General features: G+C 41.7%; 1 protein-coding gene across 2 annotated transcripts in view; it reads left to right on the top strand.

Moving 5' to 3' along the window:
* The window catches only part of LOC142208640 (purine nucleoside phosphorylase-like), a 42879-nt gene extending 19892 nt beyond the window's left edge, over positions 1 to 22987 (top strand). Inside the window, exons 1-6 of one of the 2 annotated variants that reach the window (XM_075277272.1) lie at positions 6935 to 7114; positions 18938 to 19107; positions 19276 to 19379; positions 20062 to 20237; positions 20675 to 20865; positions 21068 to 22987. In XM_075277272.1, coding sequence (XP_075133373.1) covers positions 7050 to 7114; positions 18938 to 19107; positions 19276 to 19379; positions 20062 to 20237; positions 20675 to 20865; positions 21068 to 21285 — 924 coding nt within the window. In that variant the 5' untranslated portion in view covers positions 6935 to 7049 and the 3' untranslated portion in view covers positions 21286 to 22987. Of the gene's footprint in view, positions 1 to 6934; positions 7115 to 18937; positions 19108 to 19275; positions 19380 to 20061; positions 20238 to 20674; positions 20866 to 21067 lie in introns of those variants that run through there. The other variant, XM_075277280.1, reaches the window with a different exon arrangement.
* Positions 22988 to 24365: the final 1378 nt, after the last annotated feature.

The raw sequence follows: 24365 nt of genomic DNA, 5'->3' as shown, positions 1-24365 counted from the left end.
ACTCTAAGCAAGGAACTAAACGGCACCCGCCTCCTGCACCGCCGCATTCGAGCAGAGGGTGGCGCAGTGACCTGAACAGGCAGAGATGTTACAGTGAGCTGTCATAGTGATCCTGTATATATGTAACAGGCAGTGTACGCTACGTACAGCAGGGTTGTGTGTATAGTGACAGCCAGCGCCATGTCTCCTCCAGCAGCTGAAACGCAGAAGCAAGAGATCAGAAGGAAAGAGGAAACACGTACAGGGCAAGTATATCTGACTGCTTATGTACATGTGACATCTGTGTTGGTCATAATATGTGATTGCTTTAGGTTGTAGTGTCCATCCTAAGTAATGGTGGCTTAAACCACCTAAATGGTGGTTCTCTCCCTATGGAGTGACGATATTCATCCAACCCTGTCTAAGCCTCTCACCTCTGCCAGGTCAGTCCTCTCTGTGCCAAGCTGATGAGATGCAACACATCGAAACAGCTGTCCTTTGCTGAGAGACTGTACCTGGTATAATCCCAACATCATTGCAAACAAAGGCCTCTGAGAAGGTCCGCATGATGTTAAAGGGAGTGCCCTCTATTGGTTTGTTTGGCTGAGGCTCTGTCTTCCTAATTACATCATGGAAGATAGACTTGCACATTCTCAGTTAGCGCCCTCTATTGGTGTGCATTCTTGAGGCACTGGCTTCCTAATTACCTCATGGAAGTCAGATTTGCATATTCTTCCCATATAGTTAAGATTACACAAGGACATATAGTATCATATATTATAAGGAAGATGTTTGTTTTTGTACTGTGAAACGGGCACAACTGGACAGCGACATCTTTTTCCTATCATATATTAGTCAACTTTATTGTATTCAGTGCGAAGGAGGGGCTTTATTTAGAACTTTATCTTATTCTCTCATGCCATGATCTACATCAGATCGTGGTATGTCTGATGATAAGTATGGACGATTATATATACAACTAGCTGGTACCCGCGACTTCGTCTGCGGTGATTGTAGAAGTGGGTATATAGAGGCGCGGGTAAGGTTTTAGTACTGTGTATAAGGTATGGGATATGAAATGTAACTTTGTATCTTGTTGTTGCTGTAATTCTGAGAATACATGAGACTTTTGTGTTGAATGTAATTTGTATTTCAGCTGCTATACGGTGTTGTTATAAACTGTACATAGTGTCTTTGGGACAGAGGTATTACAAGTGAATATACTTGGATATACGACATTGTATGATTTGTTATTTTCCGCCAGTACATTTAAGTTTTGGGCACAGGATACTCTCAGCAAGCAACATAAAGTCTGGCCCTGTGCATGACAGTTTAGTAACTCCATGCGCCTCTTATTAATAGCAATTAACCCCATCATGTCCCTCACATTAACCCTTGTGTAAGAATTACTGATATGTGAGAGACTTGGAGGTAATAATTAAGTATCTTCATTATTGAGGTCTTTGATTAGTACCTCCATATGTCTCACATATTAGTAACCTTTATATGAGGCACACAGGGGTTAATATGAGGGACATGCTGGGGTCTATTTCTATTAATATGAGGCACACAGGGGTTAATATGAGGGACATGATGGGGTTTATTCCTATTAATGTGAGGCACATGGAGTTACTAAGACTAAACTAATAACCCCAAATGCCTGACATTAATGAGAACAGTAATCCTATGTACCTGTGTGTTTTTCAGTTTCACTTTGCTAGCAGCTTCCTGTCCTCTTCGGGGAATGTTTGCAGGATGCAGACCACTATAGCAGGCATAGACCTGAGTGATTAAGCTCCACCCCCTGGGTTTCCTGCACCCCTCTCAAAGGGGAGTGTCCTTATGCCTGAGCTCTAGCAGAGCACTGAAGGGACACTTCATTTAACTCTTGCAGGTCCTGTGCTGCTGGTGTGCTAGTGAAATATGGCAGGAGTGCCACTCTTGGCATGTGTGCCAGGGGTTGCTGACCTCTGCTGTAGAGGGTAATATGAATTTTGTGTCTTGCTATGGTCCAAAGTGTGTGAGATTGCACAGATAGTGATGTGAGTTTGGGTTTTGTGGGGGTCCTGGGAAAAACGTATGTGCGCTATTGTGACGAAAAGTAGCCTATTGCGCAATCTAGTGTAGTGACTATGTTTGTGGAAAATTTCAGCCAAATCGGTGGAGCGGATTTTGCGTGATTGAGGAACAAACATCCAAACATCCAAACACACAAACCCACAAACATCCAAACTCACAAACTTTCACCTTTATAATATTAATAGGATATATATGGCTACTGCATCTGTCTACTTGTCATTTTTTGTAGTTAGATCGGTTTGCGGGGGTATAAAGGAACCGTATGTTGATGTAGTCCATGAATATAGACAGATAAGTATGAAGATCGTTAGGAAATGACAGTATACACTCACCGGCCACTTTATTAGGTACACCATGCTAGTAACGGGTTGGACCCCCTTTTGCCTTCAGAACTGCCTCAATTCTTCGTGGCATAGATTCAACAAGGTGCTGGAAGCATTCCTCAGAGATTTTGGTCCATATTGACATGATGGCATCACACAGTTGCCGCAGATTTGTCGGCTGCACATCCATGATGCGAATCTCCCGTTCCACCACATCCCAAAGATGCTCTATTGGATTGAGATCTGGTGACTGTGGAGGCCATTGGAGTACAGTGAACTCATTGTCATGTTCAAGAAACCAGTCTGAGATGATTCCAGCTTTATGACATGGCGCATTATCCTGCTGAAAGTAGCCATCGGATGTTGGGTACATTGTGGTCATAAAGGGATGGACATGGTCAGCAACAATACTCAGGTAGGCTTTGGCGTTGCAACGATGCTCAATTGGTACCAAGGGGCCCAAAGAGTGCCAAGAAAATATTCCCCACACCATGACACCACCACCACCAGCCTGAACCGTTGATACAAGGCAGGATGGATCCATGCTTTCATGTTGTTGACGCCAAATTCTGACCCTACCATCCGAATGTCGCAGCAGAAATCGAGACTCATCAGACCAGGCAACGTTTTTCCAATCTTCAATTGTCCAATTTCGATGAGCTTGTGCAAATTGTAGCCTCAGTTTCCTGTTCTTAGCTGAAAGGAGTGGCACCCGGTGTGGTCTTCTGCTGCTGTAGCCCATCTGCCTCAAAGTTCGACGTACTGTGCGTTCAGAGATGCTCTTCTGGCTACCTTGGTTGTAACGGGTGGCTATTTGAGTCACTGTTGCCTTTCTATCAGCTCGAACCAGTCTGGCCATTCTCCTCTGATCTCTGGCATCAACAACGCATTTCCGCCCACAGAACTGCTGCTCACTGGATGTTTTTTCTTTTTCGGACCATTCTCTGTAAACCCTAGAGATGGTTGTGCGTGAAAATCCCAGTAGATCAGCAGTTTCTGAAATACTCAGACCAACCCTTCTGGCACCAACAACCATGCCACGTTCAAAGGCACTCAAATCACCTTTCTTCCCCATACTGATGCTCGGTTTGAACTGCAGGAGATTGTCTTGACCATGTCTACATGCCTAAATGCACTGAGTTGCCGCCATGTGATTGGTTGATTAGAAATTAAGTGTTAAAGAGGACCTTTCACCACTTTTGGGCACATGCAGTGTTATATACTGCTGGAAAGCTGACAGTGCGCTGAATTCAGCGCACTGTCGGCTTTCCCGATCTGTGCCCGCTGTAAAGAGCTTACGGTGCCGGTACCGTAGTGCTCTATGGTCAGAAGGGCGTTTCTGACCATTAGCCAGAGACGTCCTTCTGCCTCGCGGCGCCTATCGCGCTGTGCTGTGGAGCGGGGAGGAACGCCCCCTCCTGCTCCTGATAATGCTAGTCTATGGACGAGCTGTGTGAGCAGAGGGAGGGGGCGTTCCTCTCCGCTCCACAGCACAGCGCGATAGGCGCCGCGAGGCAGAAGGACGTCTCTGGCTAATGGTCAGAAACGCCCTTCTGACCATAGAAGAGCTACGGTACCGGACCGTAAGCTCTTCACACCGGGCACAGATCGGGAAAGCCGACAGTGCGCTGAATTCAGCGCACTGTCAGCTTTCCGGCAGTATATAACACTGCATGTGCCAAAAAGTGGTGAAAGGTCCTCTTTAACGAGCAGTTGGACAGGTGTACCTAATAAAGTGGCCGGTGAGTATATATATGAATAGAGAACTGATGTATAAATATAGAAAGGTGATGAGGAGGTTAAGTGGATATTATCATTATTATTATTATTGTTTATTTATATAGCACCATTAATTCCATGGTGCTTTACATTTGGGGATATGAATCTAAGCCAGTTACATATCACTATATAGTCACTGGGTTATTAGCTATACCGCTGGTATATGCAACACACGTGAAGGGAGATCAATTCCATGTCAGACATGAGTGCTGGCTCTATATACTTACGGAGATGAGGAACAAATCTCTGTTTATATATTTCTGCTACATATAAGGGGTTAAATCGATACTCCTATGTGATATGGCTGAGCCAGAAGCCGTGACGTCGGCACATGAGCTAGATCCAGTCAGGGGAGTGTGCTGGAAACACTTCCACAATCCGATTGGTAGAAGTTCCTCTGATGTCACGGGGGAGTCAGAGGAAGTTCTATTTCAACACTGAGAAAGCTGCGCCCTTAAGGCGACACAAGCACCCGAGGAGGAGATGCTGGTGCTTGCCAGTTGCCACTGGACGGTGGAAGTCCAGGCTTCCCTAATTTAGATCTATGACATCCCCTGATGACGCTACAGATAGCAAATACCTATGTTAAAGGGGCTCTATCACTAGGAAAAGTCATTTTTAACTAAATACATGTTTGCCTAGCCCTTAGAAAGTCTATTCCACACTTACCTTTAGTATGTAGATTGCCTCAGTGGTTTCTGAATAAGTCCGTTTTTATTCATATGCTAATTAGACTGGTGCATGATACATCGTGCACTCCTCTCCTGTTGTTTCCTATGGGAGACTGCTGCTGCTGATGACTCAGCTTCCTGTTTGCCTCACACACATAGGAGATAATAACAGAGACGAGTGCTGCTGGGAACTTCCTGTGCTGGCTGGAGGCTCATTAGCATATTAATAAAAACGGACTTATTCAGAAACCACTGAGGCAATCTACATACTAAAGGTAGGTGTGAAATAGACTTTCTAAAGGCTATGCAAGGATGTGAGTAGTTAAAACTGACTTTTCCCAGTGATAGAGCCCCTTTAACAGCAGTCACCTCTTTGGCTGTGATTGTAGTCAGGGAGCTGGTAGTTTAGTGGAATTTAACCCAGTAAATGCCACATCGTATGAGGCTGTCTCACATAATGCTACACAATCCAGCTGCAAATAGATGAACAATAGAGTGATATATGTATACACTCTGTGGGCGTATCCATTTTATGGCAATTTGACTGTATACCTCCGCTGGAACACGTATTTAGGCGTGTGGTTTGTCCTGATCTGCTGTCAGACCCCTTTCTTCAGCCTGTCTAGTACGATTAGTTATCTTGCTGTCAGGCTTCCAGCATCACCCAATTGCATGTATGTCATATATGGGGTGTACTAGTACTGTTTTTATGGATACTTTCATAGAAGGTGCTTTCACTGTCAGGTTACATCCCCTGAAGAGATACATTGATGCAGCACCGGTGTTAGTCTTGCCCTATAGGAAATACACATATGTTGCACAAGTATTTTATATCATATTTATTAAGGGTACTATTCCGTTATCGGGCCAGCAGCAGCGCATTTCAGCACCAGCTTTCGGGACAGCAGTTCAGTTCAGCAGCGGGAATTACAATGACATCCGAGGACTGCTGGCCCGATGCTTGTGCCCAGTAGCCAGTACATCAATGACCCCCCCTCCATCTCCTCCTCCTTCCAGTGCTGCCCCCCAGCTCTCCTTACATCTACCCCGTACCCTCTCCCCGCCACATGACTAAGCCGATGCTGGCCCGATGATAGAGGCCGTGCTTGTGTGTAGTAGGCAGTACATCGATCGATGCCCTCATCCTCCTCTTCCTTCCAGTGCTGCCCCCCAGCTCTTCTTACATCTGCCCCGTACCCTCTCCCTGTAATAGGCCTCACCGTAAATCTTGAGCAATGAATGCTACTAGATAGCCGCCGGACGCTGCAGAAAGTTTGTCCCTCCGGCTCGCTGTAGCTCACCGTTCCTATAGTCGGCGTGTTTCTTGTCAGGGCCTGGATTGAGCCCCGGTGTCTTTCCTTTCGGTCTCGGTACTAGCGCTGAGGTGAGGCCTAGTCGTGTGGCGGGGAGAGGGTACGGGGAAGATGTAAGGAGAGCTGGGGGGCAGCACTGGCAGGAGGAGAAGGATGGGGGAGGGGGGTCATCGATGTACTGGTTACTGGGCACAAGCATCGGGCCAGCAGTCCTCGGATGTCATTGTAATTCCCGCTGCTGAACTGCTGTCCCGAAAGCTGCTGCTGAACTGCGCTGCTGCTGGCCCGATAACGGAATAGTACCTTATTAAGTTATGTTTTAGTTCTCCCAGTTTCCTTTGACACATTTTGATTGCTAGTGAGACTACACCACTATACTCCAATACTTCATGTGTGAATAGCGCCTTAGCATGCGCACATATGATGCTCCAGCAGTGTGGTCACGTGGTGGGCCCTAAACACTCGCTTCGAGTAGGAGTTCAGCACCATGGCCGACTATGTGCAACAATTTCCCGACATCGCACGAGTGTCCCAGGCTCTTGTTACTGTGAGTCACATGGCGGGAAGGGCAGCGTGACTGCTCTCACGAATTCAGACAGTCACTGGCCCCGCCCTCTCCCACATCCAGTGCTGATGACGTATACGGATAGGAATGTACACTTCGTCATTGAAAACACGGCTTGTCCAATCAGAACACGGGGAGAGACGCAGGCGCAGGGGGAGTGCGATGGGCACGGTCCTAAGAGCCAATCAGGGTCGTGTCTGTACGTGTGCCCGCCCTATCAGGGGCGGGGCAGAATCGGCAGGAGCTGTGATGGTGTGAGCTGTGATAGTGATCCTGTATATATGTAACAGGCAGTGTACGCTACGTACAGCAGAGTGTGTGTATAGTGACAGCCAGCGCCATGTCTCCTCCAGCAGCTGAAACGCAGAAGCAAGAGATCAGAAGGAAAGAGGAAACACGTACAGGGTAAGTATATCTGACTGCTTACGTCCGTGTGACATCCGTGTAGGTCATAATATGTGATTGCTTTAGGTTGTAGTGTCCATCCTAAGTAATGGTGACTTATTTGTACTGATCGTCTACAATCTGAGTGGAGCTCTAGTGTCATCTCCAGCCCTACTACTCTTAAAGCAGAAGAAGCTGAGCCCCTTTTAGTTGTCGGTGGTGATGGTAATCTCAGTAGTCTAACCCTAAGGGGCCAGGCATTGATGGCTTGTGTGAAATGTCACCAGTCCTTATATTGGACAATTCATTAAAAGATTCTGACATCAGAGGATCCACTTCTATAACAATGTGTCTGGAGATCCAAAACATTGAGAAAGATGAGAAATTGGGTACAAATGAGAGGGGATCCTAGGCTATAGGACTAAACATAGAAGCTGGGTGTATGGTGTCTAGATATCTGACCTGGCATATAAATAGTTACATTAGAAAACTGAAGTCAGACAGCCTGGGGTAGTGGATCACTGGCATCTTGGAGGTGTGCTGTATATTTGGGTGCATGAGGATACCTCACAGTGGTTACATTTGCCTCCTTGGAACAGAGATGGGTGGCTAAGGGCTCGTTCACATCTACGTCCGGTCTCCGTTCATACAGGTTTCCGTTTCCTTCACAAAACAGAGCAGGAGACGGAAACCTGCAGGACTCTTTCATACCCATTCATTATGCTCTCCGCCGCAAAACCGTTTTTTTTTTAAATCGGACACAGAGTCGGACATGCAGTACTCTTTGTCCGGTTAAAAAAAAAAAAAAACGGTTTTGCGGCGGAGTGCATAAAACGCTCACCAGCGCTCACGGCCGGACCCGGTCTGACAGCTCAGAAGGAGGTCCGGGCACTAGTGTGAACCCAGCGTCAGTGGTTAGTACTGTTACCTTGTGGTGCTGAAGTCCTAGGTTCAAATCTAACATCCTCAGCATGGAGTTTTATTAATAATAATAAATTTTATTTATATAGCGCCAACATATTCCGCAGCACTGTACAATTTGTAGGGTTCAAGTACAGACAAAAAGATACATTACATAGAAATAGTCATTTCATACAATGAGACTGAGGGCCCTGCTCACAAGAGCTTACAATCTATGAGGTAGAGGGGGTGACACAAGAGGTAGCAGAGGTGGCATTGGAGGTAGCATTGCTTATACAAGGGTAAGACAATTCTGTAATAGATGTTACTGTCATTACACAAACAAAACTGTATGAGCCATCACCAGTCGTGTCCTTTAACATGCAGATGGTGCTTGGATATATAAAGTTAGCCTGAAACGGCATCATATAGTGTGGGGTAATGTGGGAGCGGGGACAGAGGAGGGTTTGTTTTAGGGATTCTAATTACGGAACGGAAGGGTTTACATGCACTTGAAGCTGTAGAAATTGGGAGTTGACCTGATGGTCCATGGCAGAGCATTCCAGAGAAGTGGTGCAACTCAGGAGAAGTCTTGTATATGAGCGTGGGAGGTTCTGATAATTGAGGCTGCAAGTCTTAGGTCATTGAGTGAGCGGAGACCTTGGGTTGGGCAGTAGACAGAGATTAGGGAGGTGCAGCATTATGGAGAGCCTTGTGGATGAGGGTGATAAGTTTATATTGTATTCTATAATGAATAAGTAGCCAATGTAATGACTGGCACAGACCGGAGGCATCGCTGTAGCATCTAGACTGATAGATGAGCCTGGCCGCTGCATTGAGAATATATTGTAGAGGGGAGAGTTTAGTAGTAGTTATAGTAAGGCCTGAGACTGCAATGGATATATCAGGGCCATATCTATTAGATGGTGGAAGTCTTAGAGAGATTAAGTTTAGAGTTTTCTGTTCTCTCCATGTTTGCTTGGGTTTCTAACGGGTACTTCTGTTTCCTCCCACACTCCAAAGACTTACTGATTGTGAACCCTATATGGGACATTAATTGCTAATATCTGTAATGTTGGAACTACACAAGTAAGATAATTAAATGAATGAATACTAGTTCTCCCAATGCCATGGAAAATGTTTAACTTATACAATGCCAGTCAAGTTATACTCTGCTTTATGTATGTTTCACTTTTTTTTTTGCTATTATTTTCAGTTCTTTTTGCTATTCAGTTTTTTATTAACCTGTTTAGTTGGTTTTGGGCGTCTGAGATTCAGTGTACTCAATATTAACAAATCTGAGCATGTTAACATAGTTACAATAGATGTGAGCTGTAATTATAACATAGTACCTAACTATTATATTATCATATTGTAGAACAAGAAACCAGCATATGACTCATGTGTGACTCACGTTTATGATGTTTTTCACTCCTCTTTTGTCAGGGAATCAAAGGATGTTGGTAGATGTAGCCAGACTTTTCTTAAAAGGAGTGAGAATTGGGGTTGTTGCTCTATTTTCTAAATTCATTGCCCAATGTAGTCTGGCTTATCAGCATGCCTTCCCCTTGTCATCAAACACTTGGGACACATGCCCCACCCCCATACCTAGCTACACCCCTTAACACATCACTTCTGTAGAGAGGTATCGGTGTATGGTTGTATCTTCTTTGCTTACAGGATAGTTGTAGAAGTCTCAGCTACATCAAACTCATATTTTATTAAATAGCTTTTCATGCTGTAGCTTGTCATGTGTGTGGAGGTGATTGGTTTTGTACAAATTCTGAGGTCAATGTAAAACAGGCTACATTTTATAAGATAAAATAATCCTTTAATAGTCCCACAGTAGGGAAATTTCAGTATGTTACAGCAGCATAGTAATACAGATACAGGATAATACACAGTAATATATTACAGACGTAGGCACACATATGCTGAGAAGAGAAGATTACTAGGAGTCCATAGCAGCTAAGGAACAGAAGAGAAAGAAGGAAGACTTCATAGTCATAATCATTAGTTCTCTGTGCCACATTAACAGTCTTGATGATTGGGAACAGACACTCCTACAAATGTTAGTTCCTGTTTGTAGGATTCTCCTTCCTGATAATTGGCTCATGTTAAGGTTCTGGGAATTGTTGGGTTAGAGCATCTTTTATGTGGCATATACAATTGCCCTTTATAACCAACAATAGACTGGCAGCAAGCCACAAAACTTTATGGAGGACTGACTGCATAGAAAACTGGTGATGGAAACAAGTGCCAATGTATATTATTGATTGGATTGTTGCCCATTCTCCCCTGTAATGACGCATGTAATAGGCCCTTAAGAAACACCAGTAAAAACATTTTTCTATCCCTAAACTCACCATCTGATTGTCGCTCTACAAATGTCTTGCATGTATGCTGTCTTTATCTTTATACCCCTACAATCCAGCATCTCATAAGGCTCTATCTTGGCTTTTAGATTTTTTTTTTTTTTTTTTTTTAATCCTCTGCTATCAATCCCATGATGCATCAGCACAGCATCACTTAGGTAGCTATAGACTGCACTATATTTACCTGCTGTGGGGCAGCAAAATAATTCTTCTCTCCATAGTCACCTAAATAATTTAAGACTATGTGGCAAACTTGTTAGGGCTTATTAATAAGTCAGACGTCCCTGTGCCAGAATAGAAATCTGGTGTAGAGGGAGTGATGAATTCCCCCTATAAGTATACAGTTAGAAGTTCTCTAGTCTTATTCTCCCTGTGTAGAGCCTCTGTACTACAGGGGGTCACTTTAGATCTTGAACATTTTTGAGGTCAGTGAGAGTCACATGACGGAGCAGAAGAGAAGAATTCAGATGGGAAAGGATAACTAAATAAGTTAATACTGGTTGAATCATATACATTGGGGGAATACGTTTATAATGAATGGGGGAAACAAATCATCAAATTTATGTATACATTATATTGTAATAATGGATCGGTAATATTGTGTGCACACATAGATGAAGCGTATTATTCTAGTTGATCTTCTCTCCCCATGGTAAGATAATACTTCACTACTTCCTTAAATATCGCATGCAAGTAATGTGTTTCCTTATGCATTGCTCTTAAGTAAATGACTAGGCAATGTGTATGATGCAATTTTCTGTATTAATGTGAAAGACGTCTTCTGTCTCAGGATGTGTCAGTATTAGCTCTGCCCGCCAGTACCAATATTTCTTATATTTTTCCTTCTTGGTTCTTCCGTTAAGGGAGATGCCTATCTATGTATATTGCAGGTTCATAGTTCTGTTTACGTCTTCGTGTCAACTTTACTGCGCTTGTTTGTCAACTAAATATATTGCTTTTATCTTCAGTTGAGTTGTCACATCCTGTATATTCCGGTAATATGTCACTTGTACCAGGCTATATTTGGCATTTCCCAGTTAATGACTCACTATTTCTACATAACACTGTCATAAGAACTAGTTTTATTATATTTGTCTAACTTCAGTTTTAAGTCATAAGGAGCAAACTGAGCAGATCACCATCATCTAACATTCCTTATCATATATTATAATTAGATAACCTGCCATCTTCTTCATAGGGATCTGGAGCTACTCAAACAAGTGCAGTGTGCGCTCAATGAGTTTTGGGCTGTCTAGTGACAGTCACATGCTCATTCCATCATTTCACAGTTCAGTTCTCGCTTAGACTCTCTCTAGGAGTTCTGTATATATAATGTTAAAGATGAGATCAGATCTGGTCTGCCCAGTATGTGCTGTAATAATGTAATTTGTCTTTATGAGTACTCAATGAGGTCCTGTCCTTACTCTGCCCTATAATACATACTTTAGCAGCTCCACTGTATTCAGACAGCTATCTGGACTGTCATGTGTCTAGACATCTCATGTCTATTGTTGAGTAACAAAGGTTGCGCATGGTTAAATCCACCCTACTTTCCATATTAAGTATTGCGCATGGGTAAAGCCTCTTAAAGGTTTGCAAGCTTTTCCTTTTAGACTTGTTTAAAAAGTTATAAGAAATTGTGTAATGGGCCATTAAAAATATTACTCTCCCATTGGAATGCAGCGATGATTTTCGATGTTCCCTACTGCTCCACTGAAACTCTGAGTGCTATAGCCAAGTACAATGCATCTCCTCAACCCCATAAGATATGAATAGAGTAGTATTGTGCATGAATGACCCCTGTTTCATTTAAATGTGGGATACAGAACTGAGCTTATTATCGCTGGGACCCTCATGATCATACTTATCACCTATGCTGTGGATATGAAAACAAAGGCATGTGGATATACAGTATGGACAGATATAGATTAGTCATATGACATCTCAGAAATCTGTAGCATGAGTCCGTAATATGACCTGATGCATAAGCCGTTATGTCGGGTAATATGGTGTCTTATAGAATCAAGAACATGATACTTTGCATGCGGTCCCTTGTGTGTGAGTCTATACCTGGACATCCTGATATTTGTTGAATTATATTAGGCCATGCAACTTTAAAGAAAATTCCATTGTGGATAAGTCCAAATTCAGAATGAAATCTCTGAAAATAGTTCAAGTCTGATTAGTTTTACCCCCAGGCTCTCTATTGAAATTCATGGAATGAATAGAGGAAATGACGGCCTGCCTGGATACTGTCAGCTGTTAGTTGGGTCATGTCATCTATACATAAGAACTGTTTTTTTTGTTACAAAATGTGACATACACCTGACTTCTTAGGCTGGTTTACATCTGTGCATGGATTTCTGTTAAGGGCTAGTTCAGATGTGAGGCGCCTGCGCGGGTTTTGACACAGAGAGAGACGCGGCGAGCCGCGTCTTTCTCTGGTCAAAACCTGCCTGCCGCGACCATCGTGGTCGCGGCTTTCCCCTCCTATGTCGGCTCAAATGAATGAGCCGACACAGGAGGGTGCTGCCGCTAGGCGGAAGCCGTGGTCCAGCGCGCCGCGGCTTCTGCCTGAAGAAAGGACATATCGCTTCTTTTCTCCGCTAGCAACAGCCCGCCGCTAGTGGAAAAAAGAAGCCCGGCGGTCTGCATAGACCACCATTGTAAAGGGGCGGATTTTGAAGAGAAATCCGCTGTCAAAATCCGCCCCTTTGTTCACGTGTGAACGAGCCCTGAAGAGTTTGCATGAGGACCTGCTGAACGGAAACCTAATCTGCATAAAAAAGCGGTTATCTTAGGAAACTCGCAGACTCCATAGACTATAATGGTGGTTCCCGCTCGAAAAGGGCTGCTTGTAGCGCTTTTCTCTCCACTTTTTTCATGCAGAGAGGGGAACGGAATGGCCCCAATGCAGATGTGAACCACTCTTTGACTGCTCTTTGACTAGGAAAAACCTATATTTTCAGTGTTTGAATAAACTGGAACAAGTGTCACCTGGATGGCAGGTTTAGCAGACTTTTTATCTCCCACATTTTACAGTATTATAATAGTGTTTATATGTTAGAAGTTGAGCAGTTTTATCTTTATGGAGCAATTCAAGTATCTTATCAGTACAAGACAGTACATTATACTGTATAATAATCTTCAATAAAAGAAGTATATTTATGACATGACTGCTGTATAACTTTTACATAGTTTATGCAAGGATATGGTTTACTGGAATGTTCTGTCTACAGCAGAATATGTCAAACATTGTTTGCTATGAAAGCCCTTGTTGATATTATGCTACAGTTACTTACTCGCTGCTGGTATGGCACATGATCACAGCAGGGAACAAAGAAGTATTACAAAGTCATATAGATATGGTAAAATTTGGGCAGTCCCCACTATTGGAATCTCCACAACTTACTGAAAGCAGAAGTGTTAGCAAAGGGGTATTTCCATCTGGCACATTTATGGCATATCCACAGGATGTGCCATAAATGTGCGAGATGCAGGTCTCAACTAGGAACATATCTATCTTGAGAATAAGATCCCCAATTCCCATCTTGGATAAATGGCCGCATCTCTCGAAATTTTGATAATAGCTGAAGCTGCCTGCTTGGTCATCTCTCCATTCTGTGCATCCACAAAATGGGGGTTGGGGAGACCTCTGTTCTTGAAATAGGTGCAGGTTCCATCTCTGGGGCATGCTTTTATCACACATTGTAGAAAAGAGTATCCCGACCCCTTCCCTTATTTCATACGGTTTGGAGAGAAGGTGGACCTCTCTTGCATAGACAGACGGCTGAATGCAGCCTCTTGGCATAAATTGTCCAAAAATATAATGTGATAAAGCCACATTTGTAGGTATCTATTTATAAAATAATGTATATTTATCTGAGGCAAATATTTGTTACTAGATCTACCTTTCTTCACAGAAAATCCTAGAAATCTGATGGTTCATATGGAGGCTTCTCAGACTGGTTATTTGGCATAGGTGCATAGACAGGGAGTTGAAGCTCAGTAACATTGCAGGGCTCTCTTTAGTTTGGAGCAGTTGACTATTATTCCAGTCATTCAGGTATTTTCTAAGGCGGTTGGCTGTGCTGCAGTCTGGGTTGTTTTTTCACTACTTCCTCTGTTCGTCATCAGGAAGTTCTCGTTTGTTTAATTACTGGATTTTTCCATGATGGTGTTCTTATAATTTTTCAAGTAGGACATGAAATCCTTTGCGACACTGCCCTAGTTTATTATGATTTATGGTTACTAGATAACTTGTAAGTGTTGAAACTTTCCTTTCCTGTGAATTATTTATCAATTACTTAGTGGTAGATAAAATTAATTTTACAATAACTAGCCCCCTCATACCCTAAAGGGATTTTTCTGCCCCGAATGCAGTTTCCTTACTACAGGATAGGTCATCAGTATGTGATCTGTGTGTGATCTGACATCTGAAACCTACACAGATCTGCTGTTCTAGCAGCCTGTAGGCACTTCTGTGAATAGGAGTAGCCTGCACGTTCTCCTCGTTCGCCGCCCCAGTTTTCGGCTACAAGCTGCTGGATCAGCTCATCTGTACAGGGTTTCGGTGTCTGACCCCACAGATCACATACTGATTATGAAAACTCCATTTGTGGCTGGCAAACCTCTGTTCTGAGAGTAAAGTTAGTCAGACACGATAGATTTAATGTCAGATGATCATCTAATGTGTAGTCTTGTCTCCCTCCAACATCTGCCATAGGGAGAAATAAGGATTTCAAGTACCAGATCCCTTTTGTTCTCGGGAGATAAGCGTATCTCCTCACTGACAATACATGCATTCTCAGACTGGATTGTGTATTTGGGAACATGGCCGACAACTATCTCATGTGTATTACCAACCAAACATCAGCCTATCATGAACCAGTGGAAAGAGACCTATTTTAATGTCCACTGTGGGTTGCCCCCATGCCATATGGTCATATACGAATGCTGCTGGGAGCTATAACCTCCATTCTAGTTATTATACACTATGCAGTATAACAGAGACTGGCTTTTTTATTGTAAAAAGTCAGACTTCATTGGGATTTCCACCCTTTTTCCCCATACTTGGTCATAGTAAAGTGTGTTTCCTTGCTGAAAATATGATTTTGCACCTGTACACTCCAGACTAATAATATGAGTAATGTTGAGTATTCCATGAAATAGTGACTCAACTAAGAATATGGAAAGATGATTGAGAGTCCTTAAAGGAAAATGATAATTAGTAAGCTTTCAAGATTACCTGGGTCATCGTGCAGGGTGAAGACCTGCTGTAAGTAGTCTGGAAAGCTTACTATTTGTGCTGTCTTATTAGTTAGACATTAAAATGTATCAACCACTGAGGACTTTACTTTTATATGTACTGTTGAACTTTGTACACATTTTTTCCCCATTTGGTCTGTTAGGTTGGGTTCACATCTCTGTGAAGATTTCAGTCTTTCTGTTCTGTTATAGGAACAGAAAAATGAAAATCCAAACTGGGACAGATCAATCATATTACTGAACCAAATGGATCTTGGTGGATTCCACTGATTATAATGCAGTCTATTGGGTTTCCATTATGTTGTCATTTTAGAACTTAGTACTAGTGTCAGGATGATGTAACTTTCAGTTAATATTACATAATGATCAGTCACTTCTTTAATAGTTTTTATGCTGTTAATAGTTAGTGTGGATCAACACTACTTGTACTATCTGAGAGTAGCTTGTGACCTACAAAAGGTTGAAGACCTCTAACAGAATGATTTCTACTTTCAGTATATGTGATATGACTTGTTCTGTAGGTTAATGATCAATGTGGTTTTAGCTGAACTAAATTCACACTTGCACAAACCAGCTGTACATTTTTCTTAGTACAACTAACACAAGGAATTGATTCATATGATAGTCACGGCATGCTGCTGAACGTGATTCCAGCCAAGCCCCCTTTTTCGGCAGGGTGAAGAATGGGAGCATTGAAGATCTAGAAATATTCTGTTATGAGCTGGCGGATATACTCCAGGCACACTGCACAGCATGTTACTTACACGACGCACAACTGTCGTATACTCTTAACACTCTAATTTTTTTTTTAGCAAGGAGATAATTAGTTATTACATGGTGGTGTGCTTATATGCATGGTTATAAATGGTAGCTGTGAATTGGTACATAATAAGAAGAACATAATTGCCAGAGACCAGGTATCCGAGAGACCTAGAACCTGCACATAAGGGTTGGTTCACATCTGCGTTGGTATTCCGTTTGGAGGAGTCTGCATGGGGACCCCGCGAACAGACTACCAAACGCATTTGCAAGCTCTGTGCAGTAAAAGCACACAGATCCACATAGACTATAATAGGGTCCGTGTGCTTGCCGTGAGATCTCTGTACGGAACATGTGGAGAGGAAAGTACTTCACAATCTACTTTCCGCTCCGCATGTTCATGCGACAAACACAAGGACCCCATTATAGTCTATGGGGTCCATGTGCTTTTACTGTACAGCATTTGCAAATTCGTTTGGTAGTCCGTTCAGGGGGTGCCCATACGGACTCCCAGAATGGATGACCAAACGCAGATGTGAACGAGGGGTCAACTCAACCATCAAATACCGGCCGCACTCTCAGAATTATTTTTAACCGCATTATTATTATTTTTTGCTGCAGCGCCTTTTGTTACGCAGGTCAACCAGAGCAGGGAAAGAAGAAGTGTCCGATTGAACAGGAGGGTCAGTAAATGACCCCTCCTGATACTCCAAAAATTGCATCTGCAGAAAAATCTCTCCTTTTTTGGATGACTCCAGTACAGTTTAGGAAGTCTGGGAACACAAATAAAAGTTTGAGATGTCAGCAGTGTCTAGATTATAGTTTAGTCTGGTTCAAGGCATTCATATTGTACACTGTATATCTGATTTTTGTAATTTGGTGACAAACCAGTATGGGTGGCATTTCATTATTCTGAACATCAAGGGGGACGTTTATCAGGCTGCTTTTACCTGTTCTGATATAATCCTGCCTATTTTATTAAACTTTTATGGTGAGTGAACAATATTTATGTATTTTGAAGGCTTTTACACAAGATTTGACAATTTTTTTGGGGGGGAGAGGGGGAGGAATAGACATGGTTTATCTGCAGTAACACTTCACAATTTGCTTTTCTTTTCATAATGAAGGGCAACTATATTTTATTATATGGGCAGCATGGAAAAAAACCCCATACATTTCACAATATTGGAATCACAATTTCCATGAGGTGAATTGCGTGCAAAATTTATGGCACAATCGCACTTTTTTTTAGTCAATTATGCATACAGAATTACAAAGGAAAAAAAGTCACAAAAAAATTGCACAAGTGATAAATGACCAGATTTGGATAGGCAGACTTATTGTGCCATAATTGCGCAGACTCCTCTGGAGTTTCCATATTGCTCACCACCCAGTTATGCTACAAACATTTTTTACTTAAAATAAGTAAAGACAACAAGTCTTTCCTTGGAAACTTCTAGCCTGAGTCGTTTTTTCACAGTTAAATTGAAAAGACCTTCCAAAAGATTTTTTTGAGCAATGCATGTTGGATGTATTAACTTCAGTTCTTGGAATAACTCTCCGTTGCGAGGATCATGTAATAATCCCTGTGTTCTTGTGAAGCCAGGCATGTAACCAGACACCAGACTGTCATGTGCCTCCTGTTAACTCCAAGAGGTGATAAATCACAAAGCCGATATACTATTCCTATAATATAGTCCCGTAGACACAGAAGGCCCTACATCTTGGTGATACCCAAAAATACACTGCCCACTTGCATGAATACAACAAAAACATAAGTTATAGGCTTCAATTAACATCAGGTATTTTAATAGTTATATCTCCGTGTCAGGATGTGAAAGCCATGCACAACGAGTCAATATACACACTGATGTATGGCTTCTAAGATATAGTAATACATCATTATCAATAGATAGTCATGTTATAACAGGCTATATTGCTCATATTCATCAGCCACTCTTGTCATATGAAGAGCTGCCATCTGGGCCCTGGCCTCTGTAGGTGATGTACGGAAGGATTTGTCACGATTCCAAAGGGCTGCTTATAATTATTTCTTCCTGGAAGTTCATGCATAGGAAATCTAACGTCTGCATTTTATTACATGCCCACAGGGTCATTTATGTGATGCTACAGTACATTCTTTATATTCTTTTTCTGGTTATAACATGTTGAAGTTTGCCTGGCTTCTGTAACTTTAATCTGTCCATTCTATATGAATCAATAAAGCCAATGTGCATAAAGTTTTCTGGATCACCGTAAAAGCATGTGTTTTTTTTTCACACCTTATGAGTGCACAAGTATTGCTAGCTATTTTATATAAAGCAGTTGAACCCTGGCATCAGGCCATAAAGCTTTATGCAAAGGACATGGCATTTATTGCTTCCTGGTGAGGCAAACAACCTGGCGGCATTCTGGGAAATTTACCTTCACAAAACATTAGTTCCAATGGATTGACTATTTATTTTCACCCACTGTTCTAGGAATAACAATCTGAGGTGGTAATTTTTTGATTTCTCTTGACAAGCATTTTTTCTGTTTTCAGGTACACCTATGAAGAATACAAACAGACTGCAGACTGGCTTTTGTCTAAGACTGAACATCGTCCTTCAGTGGCCATTGTCTGTGGCTCTGGACTCGGAGCTTTGGGTGAACTCTTGAAAGATCAGGTGGCCTTCAACTACATTGACATTCCCAACTTCCCACACAGTACAGGTATGGCACATTGCATTTAGTGACTGTTTTGTGATGAAACCTTAGTTATGAAAATAACCTTGTAATCGTACACGAGGCGAGAATTTACTGCAAAACTTCATCTAACTTTCCTTTTCATGGCACCAGTATATATAGTTTAATTGGTTTATTCCATCCTGAATTTTGCAGTTCCTGGACATGCCGGACGTCTTATATTTGGAAACTTGAATGGGAAGCCTTGTGTGTGCATGCAAGGACGGTTTCATTCCTATGAGGGCTACCCACTGTGGAAGGTAAGAACACCCTGTAAAATGGACCTTGTTAATAAATGCTGACTCCAAGAGCATAATACCACCAGCATTCAGGAGAATGAAAAATTACTATGGTATTCCCTGTTGCCGCCTTGATAATATTTTCATGGAATGCAGCATTTTGGAAAAGAAAAAAGAAAGACCTGAACATTTCCCAATATTATACATTGATCTTTGCTTCTTAGCAAATTTACAAAAATGAACACAAGCTTCTAATATGCATATTAATCATGGTGTATAAGGCTACTGGCCACTTATGGCGACCCCTGTATAGTGGGACCCTACTCTATTGAGTGTGGCACTGCACCCAATAGAATAGGGACCCAGTATACAGAAATTGCTGTGAAGTGGTTAGTGGACTTATACACCTTGATCAATATGTATACTAAGAACCTTGTGTTCGTTTTTATAGACTTTGTTGTGAAGCATAGATCAATCTATAATCCTAGGATGCGCAGTCCATGTTTTTTTTATTTTCTTAAATTTGCATTTTCACGGAATTCCAGAACAGTTATTTGCTAGTTTCAGAATAGACTCGTCACTACTGTATCATTATGTATATTCTATAAGCGTACTGTGGGTTATACTGGATCTTGGCACATACCTGGAAAACAGTGGTCCTCACTATCATGTTTTTTGTTTCTATTTTCCTTCTTTTTAACAGGTTACATTTCCAATTCGTGTTTTCCGTCTGATTGGGGTTGAAACGCTCATTGTCACCAATGCTGCAGGAGGACTGAACCAAGATTATAAAGTTGGGGACCTTATGGTGATATTGGATCACATAAACTTTCCAGGATTTGCAGGACAGAATCCACTCATTGGTCCCAATGAGGAAAGGTGAGCTGTTACATTATTGCCTATCATTACCTGTTCTAAACATTTGGGCTTTTTTCATGATTCCATGATTGTAGCACATACAGTAAACCAGTCCATAGACCCGCATTCACCTGATGAATGCTAAAATAGCAATCATTCAGGCCGACTCCAATGGGGTTTGCATTTCTTTTTTGCACAGCACGGTACAGTAGACTGGGATTTTCAATGTAGGTGCATCTAGTGAAATGGATATTGTGCTCTATACTTTATTCATTTATTTATTTTTTAAAGAAACATGAGTGCCTATGGAGAGCTGATGCAATTCATGTTCACATGAATGAAGAAAACGTTGTGTGAAAGGATGATTCCCTCCATAGCATATAATATAACATTTTTTAACTCCTGGAACATCTCTATTGTGTTTCTTCCTCACTAACTACTGATGGTCTCTTGCACAGGTTTGGTCCTCGTTTTCCCCCAATGTCTGATGCATATGACAAGGACTTGAGGAAGTTGGCTTTGGCTATTGGGGAAGAGCTGGGATTCTCAGAGAAGATGCGGGAAGGAGTGTATTGTAGTCTTGGAGGACCTAATTTTGAGACCATTGCTGAATGTAAATTCCTCAGTGCTCTTGGAGTTGACGCCGTTGGTATGTAAAAAAAACTTGAAACTAGTGTGTTTTCTTTTCAGAGTATAAAGTGTGTGTATATAATATGTCAACTCACATTCTCTGACCTCACAGAACTAAAAAAAAAAAAAAAAAAAAAAAAAGCTCTACTAAACTAATCTAATATAAATGTAACAGTGTTATTATATACTTACCTCACCTAATTCTGCTTTCCTCTGTCTAGGGATGAGTACTGTACCTGAGGTTATTGTAGCCAGACATTGCGGTCTAAGAGTTTTGGGCATGTCTCTCATTACAAACAAAGCCGTGATGGACTACAACACTGAAGCCACCGCTAACCACGAAGAAGTTCTTCAAGCTGGAAAAGACAGTGCCAAATATCTAGAGAAGCTGGTGACTCTTCTGATCCAGCGCATTGAGCTGAACAACAATGTCTTCTAGAAGGGGTTTGCTGTGAGGATGGAGCATCTGATGCCACTCCATGTTGGCTCTTGTATCTAGAATTATTGGCCATTACCTAGTAAACTTTAGCTCTTTGTTCATACTTTTTCCAATCCTAAGGACCCATCAACACACTTTTCTACACATTTCTGTACCTACCTGCTGTGTAGAAAAGCCGACCACATTCCTCAGCTGTAACGCACTGTATTATTCTGACACGACTTCCAATTGCTCTTCCGCTTATTTTCCGCTTCAACTAGCGCAAATTTCTGCGATTACATACTTCTGGTGGATGCCTCTTCTCTTGTAGATATCTGTATTTATTAGTGCGTTTTTCATGACTTTCTGTCATTGTAGTTTTAATGAAAATGATTGTTACAATGAAATTTATAAGAAGGATAAAGTTGGTGATGTTACTATTTTATCATTTATTACTGCTATTTATATTTATTATTTAGAGCTATTTCAGTAGGTGTTACATTTTTTGTTGACAGTCCTCCATTAATTATGAACATCTATGTTTTCTACTTATAAATAACCATGAGAACTTGAATTTCATGAGATAAAACCATAAAAGGCAATGTAACTTAGTATGTTATGCTGCTTGAGCACATAGAATAACCTAGTGGTTTTAACAGACTTCTGGTACTGTATTGTATTTTTTTTTCTAATATTAAATGCACTGTACTCTTCCATATGTAGGTGCCTGACTTTGGGATCAATCTCTAATTTTAATACTGAAAACTAAATGTTCAGGAGATATCATAAGGTTATACTTGTAGAATTTGTCACTATTTTTCCAGAACATTTGCCCATAATAGTATGAGATGGAGTGATCTTTAGCACTAGCTCAACTTTTAATAACTCTTGTAAATTCTAGAGTATGTTATATACACTTAAATGGCTGCAAAAAAGAAAAATGGTTTCTACCCATGAACGGACTATTTGCGGTTTTTCATAATGTGTATAAAGAATATGTACCTTTTATTAAATTCTCATGGAAAAAGTATAAATGTAGTCTTAAGATACAACTGTTTATTTTACAAACTGCTTCATAATGAGCTGTATTCTAAGGCAAGGTTCACACAGGACAGTTATTAACGCATCTTTCTTTTAGCCAAAAGCCAAATTTAGAAGCAAAACTTACAAATGATCTTTGATGCTAAGGGAGCCTTTACACGGAGTTTACGCTCCGCTCATTCTGAACGTAAAATCGTTCAGAATGAGCGGCGTAAAAACTGATCCCATTGATTTCTATGGGTGCCGGCATACGTGCGTATCACATTGAAAGCAATAGGTAAAAAAGCCTCCAATTGATTTCAATGGGTAGCGCACGTATGCTGGCACTCATAGAAATCAATGGGATCTGTTTTTACGCTGCTCATTCTGAACGAGTTTACATTCAGAATGAGCGGAGCGTAACTCCGTGTGCAGGCTCCCTAAAACTTATTTTATCCACTTCTTGTTTTGGCCAGGAACATCAAAGGCTGCATTGTGTCGACATGGCCTAAGAGCCATATTATCATCTTGTTTATACTCTAATCCTGTATAATACTAATTCTAATACTGTATCTTGTGCTTTGTCATTTACTCACTCCCAGTCTGTACTGTATAATGACTCTTGACATTCCTTCTGCATCTGATATATACCTCTGTATATAACTTATTGTAGAAAGCTTAAATAAAATCGCTATTGAACCCAGATGCTTTGTTTGTGTTTTTGGGGTTGTATAAATGTGAGGCTACATGTGTATGATTGTTTACAAAAAAAAAAAAAATGGCCTTGAAAAATTGATGCAATGTCCATTCTGCATCCTTGGGCCTACTGATTTCACAGATCACTTGTAGACTTGAGTCTACTACCACATCCATGAAAACCAACAAAAGTAGGACACATCCTGTTTTGTGACATTCTTTTAAAAAGGACTGTCAAAAGAAGCAGATGTGAAAAGTCCCCAAATCAATGGGGGGAATTTATTAAGGCTGGCAATCTGTATGTCGGTCTTAAATCAGTAGCTAGCACTGGATGCAACTGAATTTAGAGGCTGCAGTGTCTTAAAAATTCAGGTGTAAATTTCAGTTCTGGCACATGGAAATACATCAGACAGGAACTGGCATAGATTTTATGTATAACTCACAGCAGCTTCCCAGTGTATGTTATTTTAAATATGTCAGATTGAAGTGTCCCCTCCTGGCCTGCCTTTGTGCTCTGTCCACTTTCATAAAAAGAGACAAATGGGGACAGAAAGAACGATGAAGTGCAACTTAAGGTACCCATCTACACAGTGGATTAACTAAAGTCTTGTGGGCCCCAGTGCAAACATTTTTCCGGGGCCCACTTACCCTGTCTCTACAACTGTGGTTATCAAGAATATGGTGAGTGAGCAGCGCCCGGCGTGTAAATAATACTGGAAGCTGCGTGCTGTAAGAAAGAGCTGATCTGCAGAGTCCTAACAATCTAAGAGATCCGTGGGGGCTCCAACACCTGAGGACCTGAAGAATAACTCTTTAAAGATACTGTGGTGTTTTTGCAAGTGTCGTGACCACTTTACTTTTTAAATTGCACTGTATCTGTTTTATAATGACCATGCAGTGTTATTACAGCCTGTAATGATAATAGTGTATGGCAGCTATAAAACAGATGGCGTATGATGTGAATAGTGAAGGAACTCCACACAGTGTAATATGCTCCACAGTGACTCCCATCACACAGTATAATCTTCTCCCTACAGTGTCCCCTCACACAGTATAATTTGCTCCCCACAGTGGGCCCCACACAGCAATATATGCTCCACAGTGACCCCCGCACAGTATAATGTGCTCCCAAAAGACCACTCTGCTTTGGTGCTATTTTTATACTCTGGGGTCTCCTCAGACCACAAAATATGATAAGCAGAGGCCCAAGGGCAGGGAAAATAACAAACACTTTATGCTCACCTTACCTCCCCTCTCCTGGGCATCCTCGCTCCGTCTAGCTGTTTTCAGCATCCTCTTCAGTCCTCTTCTGCCAGGAACTGAGGTAAAAGCATCCCAGACGTCACTGTTTGGGCCTGTGATTGGGCCTCAACAGTCACGTGGGG

The sequence above is a fragment of the Leptodactylus fuscus genome, chromosome 1, assembly GCF_031893055.1.
Source record: "Leptodactylus fuscus isolate aLepFus1 chromosome 1, aLepFus1.hap2, whole genome shotgun sequence".
Taxonomy (NCBI): domain Eukaryota; kingdom Metazoa; phylum Chordata; class Amphibia; order Anura; family Leptodactylidae; genus Leptodactylus; species Leptodactylus fuscus.
Note: the sequence above shows the minus strand (reverse complement) of the source record. Positions and strands in the feature narration are given on the sequence as shown.